We start from the raw sequence: 16,486 nt of genomic DNA, 5'->3' as shown, positions 1-16,486 counted from the left end.
CCTGCATAGAGGTGTTGATTTAAATTGATGGTAAAAGCTTCATTGCCTTTGCCATTTAAATCTGATAGAGACCTTTGCAGTTTAACAATGTAATTAAGTTTGTTTGCCACAATTTCTGTTCTGATAACGCTGACATTTTCTGTCAAGTTCTTTAAACAATTTGTTCTCTTTACAAAAAAGAACACAGCCAATAATTTGAGAAAATTACTATTTTAAAAGACTCACTTTTTCATTGCTGTCCCTAAAGTTCAGTTTCTCTCTAATACTGAACTTCACAAATCATTATAATATTTTTAGGTCCCAGTTACATTTATCTAAGAGTTAAATTTAATAGGTTTAAATTCTTCCCTTTTAACATGTGCTGATGTGTAGGGAAGTATGTGGTAAATATCTGTTCTCTTTTTTTTCTGCCATCTAACTGTTCTGACCAAACTCAGCTTTTTATAATGATCTGTAGGAAGATTCAGGAAGTGAAACTAAGGTAGTGCAGAAGAAAAGTAGAAGTACCTGCTCCCTCTCCACATATCTCTTAGTAGAGGAGGCCAAATTGTTGCCTGGAGAGGATGCTGCCCAGTGGTGATCGTGGAAAAATGCCTGCCATTCAGATACTTGTATTTTCCTGTCTTAGAGGAAATAACATTCCTCTAACTTTAAAGAACTTTCCCTCCATATGGATTTTCTCAGCCCAATTGGCAGATAAACATCAAAAATTGTCCATTACTGGTTTGAGCTTTTATTTATAAATTAACTTGTATGCATCCATAAACCTGGAAAAGCAGTTGTTCCAGGAAAATTTCTGCTTAAATGCTTTGCTGGAGAGAACTATAGGTGAGGGAACGTGGAGAGAAATTTGACTGGTTCAGAACTCTGAAAGTGCTGCAGAACAAACACATTTTAAATTATTTGGACCTAAAATAGAGCTCTGTTAATCCATTTGCCTATCTGATTTTGATGTTCATCTCTCAGCTTTCCTGCATGTAATTCGTTTTCTTTCAGAGCACCATTCACAGGGAGATCTGCTTACAGTTTTTATATCTTTTCTTGCCCACATTTGATATATAGAAGTAGTTCAGTTTTCTTTTAATGCTATGTTTAGACAACATTTCAGTAGCTCAAGAAAATAGAAAAGGCTTTTAAGGTAACTGTTAAAAATTGCATTTGCAGGCTCTGAAAGTGCTTCTCCAATCCAATCTGCTCTTGGATCCCGATCACAGACACCCTCTCCTGCCACTCTTCATGCAGATCATATTGAGCAGAAGGATCTGCAGCTGGATGAGAAGCTCCACCACTCTGTTTTACAGACGCCAGATGACCTAGGCAATATCTGGAACAGAAAATATAAACCTGTTCTTTCTTTCTTTCCAATGCCATATAGTGAAGTAGCTAGTATCACATTAGTTGTAGACCATCCTGTACAAGGCTATTTCATCTGCACTTTGAAAAATATTTAATTACGGTGATTTAAAAGCAAACAAAAACCTTTTGCATTTTATCTTGCATTTCATTGGAACTGTTAGCAGTAGATTAATAGTCCACACAGTTATAATTGTTCTTTTTGATGCTTAGAGTCATGGCAGCTTAATCTAGTATGTGGCCCTGCCATGGACTGTTTTATCATTGATGTACAAATAATAAGACATAATTTTAAAGTAATGTTATAATTTCTCTTTGGAAGTTTGGTTCTTTTCCCTTTCATATTTAGATGAATTTATAATTACTTCAACTATCTTAGCTATTGAATTCTAGGATACATTCACTTTGTAAATACAAGGTTGCATTTCTCCCATATTTGGTCTCATGGAAACAGAAGAGTGTCTGATGTATATTTGAGACCCTTTTCCTTTAAGGAGCCTACTGATGGGTAGAAATATCATCATTTTGCTTTGTACTTTCAAATCCATAGCCTAGAAACTGTTAGTGTCTCTACCACAGTGGTCCAGATCTTCAAAAGAAGAGGCTATGTGATTAGGCTGAATTGAGATTTAATTTTGATTTTGTATGCCTGTGGGAGCTGCGAGATTTTTCAGAAGATCCCAGCAAATTCTGGTGCTGAGGTGTTTTGAAAATCCGTCTGAGAGGGGCGGAAAGGAGATTCTGGATGCCTGCTGGTTTAAAACTGTGGTTCGTTAGCTAGTTTAGTGTGGCTGTTTAGCTAGGTAGGTGTGAGCTGAGTAGACTTTAGCCATCGTAATCTATCGAAGTTTTCTTTGTATGGACAAACTAGATTAATCATCTTCCACCTAAAAAAGAACAGTCATTCGTATAACACTGATGTGTAGAGAGAGCTAGGTGAGAGTTAGACTGTGGTGCTAGGTTACTGAATATTGCCTCTCCACTCATACAAATTTACTGCCTAAAAAACAGTAGTCAGAGACAAGTTTACTCTCACCTTTCTCTTCAGTTTGCAATAAAATACATTTCTAGTAGATTCTAAGGAAAATTGTCTTTCTATTTTATTGGGAAAAATGTAAAGTTGAAGTGTAATTTTACTCGGGAGCAGGCAAGTGGAGTTCTGGAGATTCATTGGCTCCAAAGAATGTAAGACCGCACTTACAAAAGGATTGACCTTACTAGGTCCATCAGATCCTTATTAGGGCTCCAGTAGTGACCTTAACTGTTATTTATGGAAAGAATATAAGAAACAGGACAATTCTTCCTTTACGGAGTTTGATAGTAGACATATATTTAAACATATCCAGCGTTGAGGTGGCTGAATGGGTAAGAAATATCTTACTCAGAAAGCCTGATCTTTTTTTTCCTTTTGGTTTTAAGAAAACTATGTATGTAATAGTTATATCAGAAATTTTCTTTTTCTGGAGAGGTAGGTCTCACTATACTTTTTTCTTCCATTACAGAAACCAGTGAATTCCCCTCAGAATGTTGCAGCGTGATGGCTGGGGGAACACTTACAGGATGGCATGCAGATGTTGCTACTGTGATGTGGAGGCGAATGTTAGGAATTTTGGGAGATGTCAACAGCATCATGGATCCAGAGATTCATGCCCAGGTTTTTGATTACCTGTGTGAACTGTGGCAGAATCTGGCCAAGGTAAAAGAACTGAACCTCTTCTCCAACCTGACCTGATAGGGTAGGATTTTCGGAAGGAAAAAAACACCACCTTATATATTTCCCTAAAATATTTATCTTTTTATTTTGTTTTTAATAATTGCAGATAAGAGACAATCTTGGTATTTCAACAGATAACCTAACTTCACCATCTCCACCAGTTTTAATTCCACCACTGAGAATTCTAACACCATGGCTGTTCAAGGTAAATTTAAGCACTAAGCAGTGAAACAGAAATAAAAGTTCATGTAGGTGTAGAAGAGTATTTAATGTAATTTTTTGATTTATGAATAATAAATATTGTTCTAAAACTGTAGGCAACAATGCTGACTGATAAATACAAACAAGGAAAGCTACATGCTTATAAACTCATTTGTAAGACAATGAAGCGAAGACAAGATGTTTCTCCAAACAGGGATTTTTTAACTCATTTCTACAATATAATGCACTGTGGACTTCTTCATGTTGATCAAGTAAGTTTAATTATGAAATTCAGGTTAATAGTATAACTAAAACCAAAATTGTTTTATCAAAAATACTGAATGGATTTTCAGCTGAGTAATTTAACTTTGTCTTTGAAAATAGTTATGTGACTGATACTTTTTCTAAACTTTGATAAATGTCCTCATGTTCTTGGTTGTAATCAGAAATGCTTTTTTTGTAGTCCATTTCAAGCAAATAGAGGGCAGAAAAGGTACTCTTTCTTTTTTTTACTGATTGTGTGTTACAGATTGAAGCATGCAAGAAAGAGAAGGAAGCAGATCTCTCTAAGGTCTACTGTTGTTCTTACTTGCTCCCTGATGCAAGAGTTTAGCTAGTGGGAAAGTAAATTGTGCTCACTACATTGGAGTAGTTTATTTCTACAGCAAGTATAGGAACCAGCAAACTGAGACATACTGAGTATATCTAATCAGGGGGAGTAGATCTTTTTCATAGGTTTTAATATGAACAAGTCTGAAAATATTGTATGGCTTAAACACTCTTTTTAAAGACTTGCATCAAAAGTGTGAAAAAGTTGGTTTTGTGTTTTGAGGAGCGTTTAGAGGCATAGGGAGATCAAAGGTTCAAACAACCCTGTTTTCATTAACTGGGCAAAATAGAACTAGTCCAAAATTATTCCACAGATGGCTATGGATAGGATGGATCTCCAGGTTTTTTCCTCTAACAACTGGTTTACCCTGCTTTTCTTGCTGGATTGCAAATCTTCCTATAACATACTGCCATTTATTTGGATATCACTACCGTTGGAGAATTATTCAAAGGAGGAAGAGGGTTATTTTTTTGCCTATCTGTGAACTTGGGATGTTTTTTAATAGTTAAAACATTTCGTACTTTTTCCAGTACTTTTGAAGAAATTGCATCATGTACGTTAATTTTAAAACCTGCCTCACTAAGTCTACAAGAATGTAGTATGCTGTGTTGAATAACTATATACCAGAAATGTTATAAAACACTTAATTCTTTCTTTGTATTTTGGTTCCATATGGATATATGTAAGAGGCTAATACCTTTTTTAAAGTTATAGTCAGGTGATACTTGTTGGGGAGGATTTAAGAGTGTTGTTAAGAAGGTATAATAGCTGGTTATCTCACTGTATCTCTTCTGTACATATTTAAATGAATGGTTAATTGTTTATAGAACTCTTAAAAGCTAAATGTAAATAAATATAAGGTGTGACCTGGTACCAACCTTGTACAATAGTGTCCAAGGGTAAATTGATCTATAAAGTATACCACAGTTTACTTATATTAATATGAATATACTTAAGGAATTTATATTTTTATGCTACTCTTCGCTCAGTAATGAGTGTCTTAATTGCCACAATGAATTTGCTTTCTTGCTTTTTTACTTTCTACCTTTGGTAAATACCTGCCTTTTTTTCATTCATTGTTCATCTTGTTGATATTCTTCTTTTCCTTTTTTCCCTTTTCCTCCTGCAAGGATATTGTCAATACAATCATCAAGCACTGCTCTCCTCAGTTCTTTTCACTTGGTTTGCCTGGTGCCACCATGCTTATTATGGATTTCATTGTAGCAGCAGGAAGAGTGGCTGCTTCTTCTTTCCTCAATGTAAGTATTCATCAGTTCATTCTCATTTATTTAAGGATTTGAGAGAAACCTGAGCAGTATTTTTCCTTGACTGGGGTGTTAACTTGACCCCAGAATTCAATGTAATGGTTAGCAAATACAGATACTGTCAGTGGTTTATTCTAGAACACTACACATGCAAGTCCTCTCCGGAAAATATGTGAAGAATGCAAAAATTACTGTTGGAGCAGAGTAACTGCTTTTACTTCAGAGTTCTCGGAATTGTGACTGACGTTTATCCGTGCTTTAAAATGTTTTAAAATAAATGTCCATTTTGACTGTACCTTCATTTTAAAAGTATATTTATTCCTCCATATCTCTACTATGCAATGACTTTGATCAGGCTTGAGAACTCAAATCTGCTAGTGTTTGCACTATTTGGATATATTTCTGATACTGTTACCCAGGCAAGTTCAGCCTTATATAGTAGTACTGATATGATTACCTAGGTGCTGTTGGCCTTGCATGACTGTACTCTCTCAAAGCTCCCCAGTACTCCCCTCCAATTGTCTGTGAGTTTTGACTGTTTCTCACATCATTCCCCCTTTAACCAACTATGAAATCCAGCCTCCTTCAAGGTAGTATCTGAAGCCTCTGTCAGCTTCTTACACTGTTACTTGTCATGTCCAGCAATGCCTCACATGATGTCCAGTAGTTTTCCATATCCTGTTCAATTAGCTGAACCTAAGACCCGAGCCTAGTTAGCAGCTCAGTCATTTGTCTGTAGTCCTAACAATTCCTCTGCTTCCTTTTGACCATCTTGGAAAATGGGAGCATGGGCTGTGCATGAGTAGCAATCCACGGGGCTGTGGTCTCGGTTTGCTCAGCTCTACAGAATTTGCAGAAGGAGAAGGGAAATAGCTGTGTGGAGTTTCAGCCGTTGTTCTCTTTTAAGGCAGCTAGAAATATCAGCTTCCTGATTGCAGTAAGAATATATTTCTCCCCACCTTTTTTTCTTTTAGGCACCAAGAGTTGAAGCACAAGTTCTTTTAGGATCTCTAGTCTGTTTTCCCAATTTATATCATGAACTACCAGCTCTTCACCCAAACATTCCTGACATTGCTGTGTCTCAGTTTACGGATGTTAAGGTAGGAATTTTAAGAATATTTGGATGGTGTTCACCTACCAAGTATATGTTTAATATGATATTTTTCCAGGAAATACTAACTAAAATTTTAGGATTCTAAAATTTTTCAGAAATAATTTCAAATAGATTATAAGGCTCAAGATCCCATAAAATCTTGTCAAACTTTATACTACTAAACATACTTTACAATTGCTATTAACTTAATAATAAAGTGGTTTTGTATGTTTGTAAAAGGAAATGATGTGTTATCTCACTGATGCGTTATCTCACCTTTTCAAGCCTACTCTCATTAGGGCTATTTGCAGGTCTCACAGATTTAATCAGCTGAGACGAGAAGACTGAGAGATTCAAGATACATTATTTAATTTATTGAGAATTCACAACTGGTGGAATCTGCCTGTGTTCCTAGGGGCTTTAGAAAACCTCTGTACATCAGTATGTTCTTCTAGACAAAAAGCAAAGATTAATGGAGACCTTACCCTCTCTATTGTAACACAGAGTTGGGTAGTGAACCAATATACTGAAACTGGGCAGAGCTCAGTTTGTGTGTTTAATTGCTGTATGTGTATCACGTATGATTACTATGTCTAAGAAAGGCTCCCCATAACTTTCCAAACTGTTTCAATTTAGAGAGAGATGATAGCTTGGAAGCTGCTTTATACCTTGCTCCCTTTTGGGGACTGATTTTGAATTCCTTCTTTGTCATTTCTACTGCGTAATGGATGTTTACTTGAGCTTTATTGGGATCAACCTACAGCTTTAGGGACATTTCACTGCAGTTGAGTCAAAATTCTTCTTGACATAATTCTTAAGGCACTGTAGTCGCTTGTTCTGCAACTACTTCCAAAGACTTTTTAAATCAATATGATTTTGAAAAAAAAAAAGCTTGTTTAAACCTCAAAGTAATAGATTCTTTCCATAATACCCTTCAGTGCTATTCACAGAAGCTAGCTTTAGGGAGTCCTTTGTTGTTGGGTTTTTTTACCCTTGATATTTTATGGAAATGTATTGGCAAGAATTGGATAAATGGTTTATCAGCAGAAATTAAGACAGTAACCTGTGGGATATTCTTGGGGTAGCACAATAATGAGCATCTGGGGCAGAATAGAACCTTGGAGTAGTGGTAAGCAAACAATTCATCTGACCACAAACCTAGACTCTCAGCTAAGCAACATGCCTGTATGTGCTATAATAAAATTCTAATTTTCTGATGCTTCATGTGATGGAGTTGTTGGTAAATCAGTGAATATTTTCCTCTTTGTTTTAGGAACTCATCATTAAAACTGTGTTAAGTTCAGCAAGAGAGGAGCCATCTGGTCCTGCACGGTAGGTCGTACAAAAAGAGCTTCTAAATCAATAGATTCTTTTCTTTATTATAGTTTTTTGAGGTGGATATATTAGAGAGCTTAAAGCAAAAGTTTATATGTATTTTATTCATGGTTTTCTTCACCATTATCAAAACTGTGGTCCACCATGTGAATTCAAAATTGTTTGTAAATAAAGATATTAAAAGAACAGACATCTTCTGTCAGACCAAATGCTGGTACAGTCCAGTATCCTTTCTCTGATAGTGGCTGATAGGAAAGGGTGTAAATATAGGTAAGAGTATAAGCTGTATGCTTTCCCAGCCTGCACTGGTGTTCAGCTCAGGCATTTTCTGTACTAGAGAGGCAATTTTTACTTTGGTTAAGGACAAGATTATTTATCAGGGAGGTATGGTTATTTTTTATTAGACCACATGATTTAATTTGAAAAACAGAAATAATCCAAGGTACATGAGCCCTTCTTTACAGTATGGAAAAGAAGCAGAAAATACTGAGCTAAGCATTAAACTGGGAATGATTGCTCTGATGCTTAAACCTAAGCATCTTCATCAAATAGAGAACTTCAGAGAGGATAGTTACCAGTTTTCTTTTCTGTTTCTTAATTTGCTTAGAATTTTGTTCCTCCTTACCTATCCCCAGAGGCTTTCAGTTACAAAGTCCTGCATATGGGATTGGAACAGGAATCTGTAATGCCTACCAAGGAAGAGCACACTTGTGTGCCTTATGTATTTGGGTGGAGTGTTTATGTATGCTCAACTAATACATTGTCACTTAACAAATGCAAAATACTAGAACTATATGCCTGAAAAACGTTACTGGAAAGATCAGCTCATTGAATCTTAGAACATTTTGCTGGAAAACCAAGAGCAGTTTTCATCAGCCCACTTACCTGTTCTTCACTTGAGCTGGTAATATCTCTCAACACAGGGGAAGGAAGGAATGAATGTTCTGAGATCATTTTCATTTTTTCATGTTCTTTTACAAAACTCAATTCTAAAAAGCATAACACTCTCCATTTTGCTTTTGAAAAAGGTGGTTTAAATCCAGTTGGTTCAGAATATTATTACTGATCTGGTGGCACTGAAGCACACAGTATTAGCATCTTCAGTTCTGGCAGTGTGGCTGGGAAGAGGAAGGGAACATCCTGCATGTCCCTGTATCCTGTCTGGTTGTGAGGGTGTGTATATAGGAGCAGAGGCACCTGTGCATGCCCAGCCTTTCAGACAGCGAAGTTATGCTGCCCCCAAAATGCAGAGTTGGACCACTGTGTGTAATAACATTAAATGAAGATTAAAAAAGAATAGATTCCCAAAGTCTCTTTGGGTTACCTGTGCCCCTCTCCTCCTTCTTGGAGACAGAAGAGTATGTCTTCATTGTGGGCATAATGATGTTCCCACAGCTCCTGAAGCTTGACTGCCTCACTCCTCAGTGGCAGTTAATCCACAGTCTTTTTTGGTAATAACTTCTCTGATACCATCTGCTTCACAGCAGTACAGAGTTCACCTGGGTTACTGTCAGAGGTCATATTTAGGATCTGCATTACGATTTTGCCACGTTGGCTCAGCCACTAGTAGAGGCTTAATTGTCTTTGTAGTTTCCTAGGAGAGAACCTAGATTTCTTGGAACTTAGGTATATAGCTTTGTATATCTCTAGCAAGTCTGAGTGCTGCTACTGTTACCCAAGCTATAAATCTCTATTCCTTATCTCTTCCACAGAGGCTCGATGTTTTGCGTTTCATTACATACTTGACCCAACTGAGCTTCAGGGAAGTCAGTTATCTGAAATATATTCTACTCTCAGATCTCCATCTATAAAGATTAATAACTGTATTAATCAAATACCTCTCCTGCTGCTGACAGTCTGAAAAAGAAGTGACAGGTTGATGAACTCAGTGTTCATCTCTTCTTCTGCTTGTTCTGTTAAGGCTGTGAATCTTTAATAACAACATTGTAGCCACGTAACTACACAGTTTTTCAGAGACTACTCTGAATAATGATAACGGAACTGGTGTTCTTAGTAGCAACCTCACAGGCTCCCGGATATTTTGCACATCAGTATGTCATCAGCTGTGGAATGGTTCTCAGTAGCGTGAAGAAAACTTTAAATACTAACACAGACTTAGAGCTGTCTACTCTTCTGTATACTAAAGGTTTATTTTCTGAGTCAGCTTATACAAACTGTCCACGTTTATTGTTAAATCCATGCTATGTTCTTGTTTTCTTTTGTTCAAAAAGGATTGAAACACATACTGTGGAAATAGCAGAAGTGTAGATTGCTCCCCCTCCTGCGAGGTTGGAGTGTGTTTAAAACATGCCTGGTAGTAGCTTACCTAAATGGTCCTGAAAATTTTCTCAAAGAAGAAAGTTACAAAAATCTTAGATAGACTGTTCCAGTACTTATCTAATTTTTACAGTCAGGTTGGTTTTATGACCAGTATATAGGAGAAATCCTTTCTACTGGAAATTAAACTCTTCAGTGACTTACTGCACATCAGAACATTTCTTATCATTTCCTTCCTTAATTGTGATCTAGACTCAGTACGCCCTTCAACTTTTCCTCCATATGCAGTGTTTTCCAAAGCTGTTTATTATTTTTGTCACTTTTTTCCTGGACTCCCTCAAGCTTGTCTTTATTCTTAAATTGTATTAATCAAAATGTAACGGAGGCAGTCTTGCAGTTGAGATTTCAGTGACAATGTACAAAACAGGGTGGTTTGACATCTTATTTACACTATCACATAGAATTGATACCAAGATGTATTTTTGCTACCTGTTAGCAGTTTAATGATTCTGTGTAGCCTTAAAATCCTTCTTCTACAGCACAGGCTTCATAGCTACTTCTGTTGCTGTTTCTATTCTAGCATATGATTTTTCCTTCCCAGGTGTAATGCTTTGCAGTTCCCATGACCAGCTTTCATCTTGTTGATTTGGGTTGCTCTCCAATTTTATCCAGAGGATTTTGAATTCTGAAGTTGTTTCCAAAATATTTGCAGCCTGTGTTCTTGAAGATAATTACTAATGATTCAGAGATTGCTTAAGCTAGCTCCTTAACATTTGTAAGCAAATATCATCTATCTCTGCTGACTTGAACACATCTAAATACTCTTTACCTTTACACTTCTTTTCTATTTCCTGATTTTAAAATGAAGAAACAACAACAAAAGTTGAAGTATTTAATCACAATATGTATACTGTCTCTAGCATTCATTTACCCCTCGTCTATTCGTCCTTGTTTATTGTCAGTCTAAAAAAAATGTAAATGTGAACAAATAACATTCCCCTCTCTTGTCTCTGTGTCCCAGAACCTCTAAACAAATATGAGCAAACTCTCATGTTGGAGAGGAGGAACGTCCCACCACAATTTTTACTTTGTCTTAAGAAAATATATATGAATTTCCCATACATTGATTTCAGGTAGTATTTTTAATCCAAAAAGCACATAGAGATACAGGAGTTCTTGATGTCTTTTGGATTTTTCAGTTGCTCGGAAGGGTGCTTCCTTTGTCCTTTCCTGTGCCTTCACCAGGGTACTTGGGATTTCTTGCTCATTTTTAACTAAGTTACAGCATTATAAAGTTTTTGTGTAGTTCTTTTCAAAATACTAAAAGCATATTTTTTAGAATTTAGCAAGACATATCATGACTCATAAAAATTGCACATTCTTGTAGCATGTTTCTCAACAACTTGTCCTCCAACATTGTTTTACAGATGTGTTGCTCTTTGCAGCCTTGGTATTTGGATCTGTGAGGAGCTAGTTCATGAATCACATCATCCTCAGATCAAGGAAGCATTGAATGTGATTTGTGTTTCTTTAAAGGTGAGAGACTAACACTTTTACAATGTATATTGCCTTTATGTGTAAAGATACTTTGCCTTTTTAAAGTCATGATCACATTTTAGCATCCTTAACTTCACAGTCTCATTTTCAATCCTTACAAAATACTGAATTCAGTTTAATTGGTGGATCTCTGAACTCTGTCAAAAGAGATCTTTACTCTTCTTTAAGTTTGGAGGAAATAGTATGCTGGGAGATAAGACAGTGGATCCCTATCTTAATATGTATCATTAGCCACTTCACTCTAACCTCTACCCTTTGGAGCATAATAGTTTGTCCATCACCCCATCTTTCATTAATAACCCTTGCAATTTAGCTTTCAGCAAAACCACTACTGGCTTTGTCTGACTTTGTCCAGTTATACCCCTTCCCACATCCTGGACCCAAGCTTCCAGCAGGGTTTTCTGCATCTATTTGTAACTAGATCTAGGAGCCTCCGGTGGATTAACCTTAAGTAAGGGCCAAACTCCCACCCAGCTGCTCACTCACTCCCCCTCCTCAAAAGGACAGCGGGGCAAAACAGGATGAAAAATCTTGTGGGACAAGATGAAGACAGGGAGATTGCTTGCCAGCTGCCATCATGGGCAAAACAGATTTGACTTGAGGAAATTAATTTAATTTATTGTCAGTTAAAATAATTTGGGCAGTGAGAAACAAAGACAAAATTTAAAACACCACCTTTCCCTGCCCTCCTCTCTTCCCAGGCTCAACTTCACTCCTTCGTTCCCAACTCCTCTGCCTCCCCCTGCCCCCCCCCAAGTAGTGCAGAGGGGACGAGGAGTGGGGAGTTACAGTCAGTGCGTAACAGCTCTTGTCTGCCACTCCTTCCTCCCTGTTCCAGTGTGGGTCCTTCCACTGGTTGCAGTCCTTCAGGATAAGCCTGTTCCAGTGTGGGCTGTCTGTGGACTGTAGTTCCCTTAGGAAATATCCAATGCTGCAGTGTGGGGTACTTCCCGGCTCCAGTATGGATATCTCCTCCGGCATGGTCTTTTCCATAGGCTGCAGGGGAATCTCTGCTGCAGCACCTGGAGCACCTCCTCCCCCTTCTCCTTCTCTGACCTTCATGTTTGCCTGCTGTTTCTCGTTCCTTTTTTATTTTGTTCTCTGCCTGCGTGGCCTTTTTCCCCTTTCTTAAATATGTTTTCACAAAGGTGCCACACACTTGGCAGATGGGCTCAGCTGTGTCCTTTGGTGGGTCCGTTGCAGAGCTGGCTGGAACCTGCTGTGTCTGGCATGGGCAGCCCCTAGCCTCTTCTCACAGAGACCATCCTGTAGCCTCTCCATTACCAAAACGTTGCCATGTACACGCAGTACAGACCCATACAAAGACTCTGGAGTACAAAAGCGTCAGAGTCTTTCCTTCTCCAGCATTTGTGTCTCTTGTCTAGGCTAGCCATGGATGCCGAGGTAAGTCACATTCCTCACTAATTGGCATCCTGGGTTCCCCAGCTCTGATTAATAGTACTCTTAAAGCCTCCATGGTACATTCTCCTGACACATTGCAAAAGGGAAAGGCCAGGGTAGAGTGGAAACTGGAAGGGATCCCAGTTTTGGGAGCCATCTGCCCTCATATGCAAAAAGTCTGTCCCAAGCCAAGTTGCTGCCTTGTACTCTTTGGCTACCAGACTGAGCAGAGCATCCAGTGTAAGAGGGGGACAGGAAAGAAAGTGGGAAGGTGACAAATGCAGAGGCCAAGCAGAAGTTTCCCAAAGCTTCTCATGCTTCTTGCTCACCTGCCCTCTTCTTGCCCCCACCAACCAAGTCCCATTGTCCCCATATCCACACTACATTCTGTGCTTGTTCACTTCCGAGTTCGAGAGCCATTGCATACAGTAATACAGTATTATATACAGTAATACAGTATTGCTTCTCAGCCCTGGCTAGATATTTAGAGAGAGATGTAGAGTGCTTGTGCCACATGCATGGAAGCACAGGAGGATGTTTGATTTCCTGTGGCAAAGTGCTTTTCTATGCTCATTCCAGGACGTGTCATTCAGGCCAGTACCTGTTAGAAAAAACCTGAATCCAAAGACGGGTCAAGAGTTGGCATCAAAGTTTATGTGAATAAGCTACCTGTTGAAAGGGAATAACGAGAACTCTAATTTTGGTGAGAAGTAAAGAGCACCTGTTTTTGTGGCTATCACTAAAATTTATTTCCTGTCTTTTATGAAGCATGCTGCAACACTGGGTAATTTTACAGTTTTTCAGAAGCATTTAACTTTTCCTTTTTAACGGGTGTTGTGGATTGGCCCCGGCCAACAGCCAAACTCTCAGCCAGCCACTTGCTCACTCGCCCACCCCCAGCAGGAGAGGGGGAGAACATAGGAAGAAGAGCAGTGAGTCCCTGGCCCCTTCCCACGAAGGCCACCCCTGCAGCCCCCCGCTACCAAAACCTTCCCACCTACACCCAATACAATGGTTCTGAAACTAATTTGTAAGATAAAACTTTACAGTCTCTGGTAGTCACCATGCAATTCTGTATAAATACCTTCACACTAAGTTCTTGAAATCTGGGATGATTTACTGTTTTGGTATTTGCTGTTTTGATTGAGTCTGTTAAACGTAGCTAGTATGCACAGTGATTCTCACCTGGAAATGCAGCTTGCTCAGATACAACTAGTTCATTGTGGTACAATGCCTATAAGATGCTTCTGAATAGAAGAGATTTTCTGACATTTGTCTGCCTTTCCTTTTGTGAATGACAGTTTTCACTATTCTGAAACTAGTCTCACTGGATTTCAACTCTGGTCACAAGATTTTGTATTGGTGATAGTATATCAACAGTATATTCCTTCCATCATCTCTGTTAAAAAGCCGCACTTTTTTGTCTCTTTTTTTTCCTTGATGAATGTTTTTGTTTTCCTACTTCTTGCAAATCTTTTTCATATTTGTTCATATTTTATGGAATAATTAGGATATTATTAAAAGCATCTTATTTTCTAGCATTTTGCAAACTTGCATGTTCGTGAACAATATCTTCACCTTTTTAAATATTTCCCAGTTTATTTTCAGAACCTTTCTACATGGTCTTTGTTTACATCAAAATTCAATGAATAGTCTTTCTGTATATACACGTTGATAAAAATTGGGGTGTACACCTCTTATACATGGCTTGTGTCAGATGTTGGGGACTAACTATTCTTTTCAGCAATGGGAATCTGAAAAGTATCTTAGTAAATCAGCTGATCACATCCTGTGAAGCAGGATTTGAGTCTATGTCTAAAATGGGTAGCTGCAGGGCTTTTAGTATTAGACTCTAAATTGCAATTTCCTGTTTTGCAAAATCACATTCATCCTTTGCAGCTTCACTAATACTCTCTTCAGGGTTTTCCTCTTGCTTTTTAATATCCCTTAACTAGTTCATTTTATCAAGTTCCTGTGCAAGTTTGGTATTAGGCAAATGATGTTGTTTTTATCTTACTTCTGCAATTTATCAAAGTTTGAACTATTTTTAATCCTGACATTCACTGTGATTTCTCTTATTTTTCTTTGATGTATTTATTAAACCAATTATTTGTATCTCATTTATGTTAAACAGAAATTATTTCTTGAATGGGAAGACAAAGATCTTTATATTTCTACTTTGCTTTGCTTTGCTTTGTGTTGGCAAAAGCATCCAGAGGATGTTGGCTTTTCTCCTGTTCTGAGCAGTGGTATATATTCACAATCTAGTTTAATCATGAAATGAAAAGTTCATCATGGGAGAAACAAATGAGCTCTAATCTGTTACCTAAGCAATCTCCTGGCTTCCAAGTAGTCGGAGATTTGAATCCCCAGAATGGATTATTTTCTTATTTTCCGGAGAAATGAATGGATAGGGAGCTATAGTCCTAGTCCACCTTACTGTAAGTACAGTTGAGCAAATAACATTGAATGGAAATGTTGGCAACAATTATAAGCCTGTTTCTGAAATACAGAAGCATACTCAGAACTGCAGTCCAGCAGCTCATTCTGAATATAGCTAGCACTTCTCCCAGCAGTGTGGCGATACTGCCGTATCTGCGTTAACCTCTGCTGAAGTCTGAGCACAAAGGATCCTAACCAGCCATCCAGACCCCTGCATCTAATCATTATGTTATGCTCCTCTCAAGAATGCTGCAGATACATCACAAAATTGTGCTGTACAGGCTTAGTTGAAGGAGTGCTAAGCATAGGTTATATCCAAGTATGGACAAGGTTAAACTACTAATGTAACATCCAGAAAGCAATGGACCCTTGCAAAGATGAACAGTATGGTAAGACTACCCTTCCAAGAAAAACCCTGAGAGTTAGGTACCAGGCAAAGTGCCAGTTCATTGAAAGCTTTTTTTTTTTCCCCATCAAGTAACTTTTAAAAATTTATGTCCACAGTTACACTGCTAAATATAAAATATCAAAGCAGTGCATTCTTGTGCTTTATAACATACAGCATTTTCCAGAGATAGAGAACGGCAGGTGAAATGTTTGTAGTATCGCACAGCTGCCATCACGCCACTTCTGAAGGCTCTTGGAAAAGAAGTCAGAACAAAGCAGCTGACTCAAAAGGGGTGAATTGTTTTGCTATCCAGCATAAACTCAGTGTTGCTGCTTGAGTTCAGGAAAATGTCCTTCCAGGACACACAGCTCTATAACTGTCTGTTCTAAAGTGTCCGTGCGTTCTTTTGAAATGTGATATATTGACTATGCTGCCACAGATTTCTGAAGCAGATGAAGGGTTTGATCTGTTTGGGCCAATCCCTGTATTCTTGATCAAAAAATCCTACCTGGTGCTTTTCCCATGAATAAGAACATTTGAGTGCACAAGGTTTGAACTTTATTCATATTCATTACTTTATACCCTTCAGCCTTTCTGTGAAATTTATGTCTCCACTGACTTTTGTTCCCTTTCTTAAATAAAAAAAAAAAAAAAAAATCTTCAAAAGAAAAAAGAGGCTAATTAATTTGCATAGACCAGCCCTAGAAATCATTCAGTCGTCTTCATTTTAGAGCCTGGTGATCCTCTTTTTTAAAAAAATAAAAAAAATAAAAAGAAGAAAATGCTCCCTGTTTTTAAGTAGTGAACAGCTGATTATTCAAAGACTCTGAAAAATCTCCACACCTTTTTC

The 16,486-nt window shown here is 37.9% G+C and overlaps 1 protein-coding gene across 5 annotated transcripts in view; it reads left to right on the top strand.

Annotated features, from left to right (window-relative positions):
• The window catches only part of RALGAPA1 (Ral GTPase activating protein catalytic subunit alpha 1), a 136,781-nt gene that overhangs the window by 59,515 nt on the left and 60,780 nt on the right, over positions 1–16,486 (top strand). For all 5 annotated transcript variants that reach the window (XM_050898468.1, XM_050898469.1, XM_050898465.1 and 2 more), the window contains 8 exons: positions 1,165–1,317; positions 2,856–3,049; positions 3,174–3,272; positions 3,385–3,540; positions 5,009–5,137; positions 6,118–6,243; positions 7,510–7,568; positions 11,276–11,384. In XM_050898468.1, the coding sequence (XP_050754425.1) occupies positions 1,165–1,317; positions 2,856–3,049; positions 3,174–3,272; positions 3,385–3,540; positions 5,009–5,137; positions 6,118–6,243; positions 7,510–7,568; positions 11,276–11,384 (1,025 nt within the window). The remainder of the gene's footprint in view (positions 1–1,164; positions 1,318–2,855; positions 3,050–3,173; positions 3,273–3,384; positions 3,541–5,008; positions 5,138–6,117; positions 6,244–7,509; positions 7,569–11,275; positions 11,385–16,486) is intronic.

This window comes from Gymnogyps californianus, chromosome 5 (genome assembly GCF_018139145.2).
Source record: "Gymnogyps californianus isolate 813 chromosome 5, ASM1813914v2, whole genome shotgun sequence".
Taxonomy (NCBI): Eukaryota; Metazoa; Chordata; class Aves; order Accipitriformes; family Cathartidae; genus Gymnogyps; species Gymnogyps californianus.
Note: the sequence above shows the minus strand (reverse complement) of the source record. Positions and strands in the feature narration are given on the sequence as shown.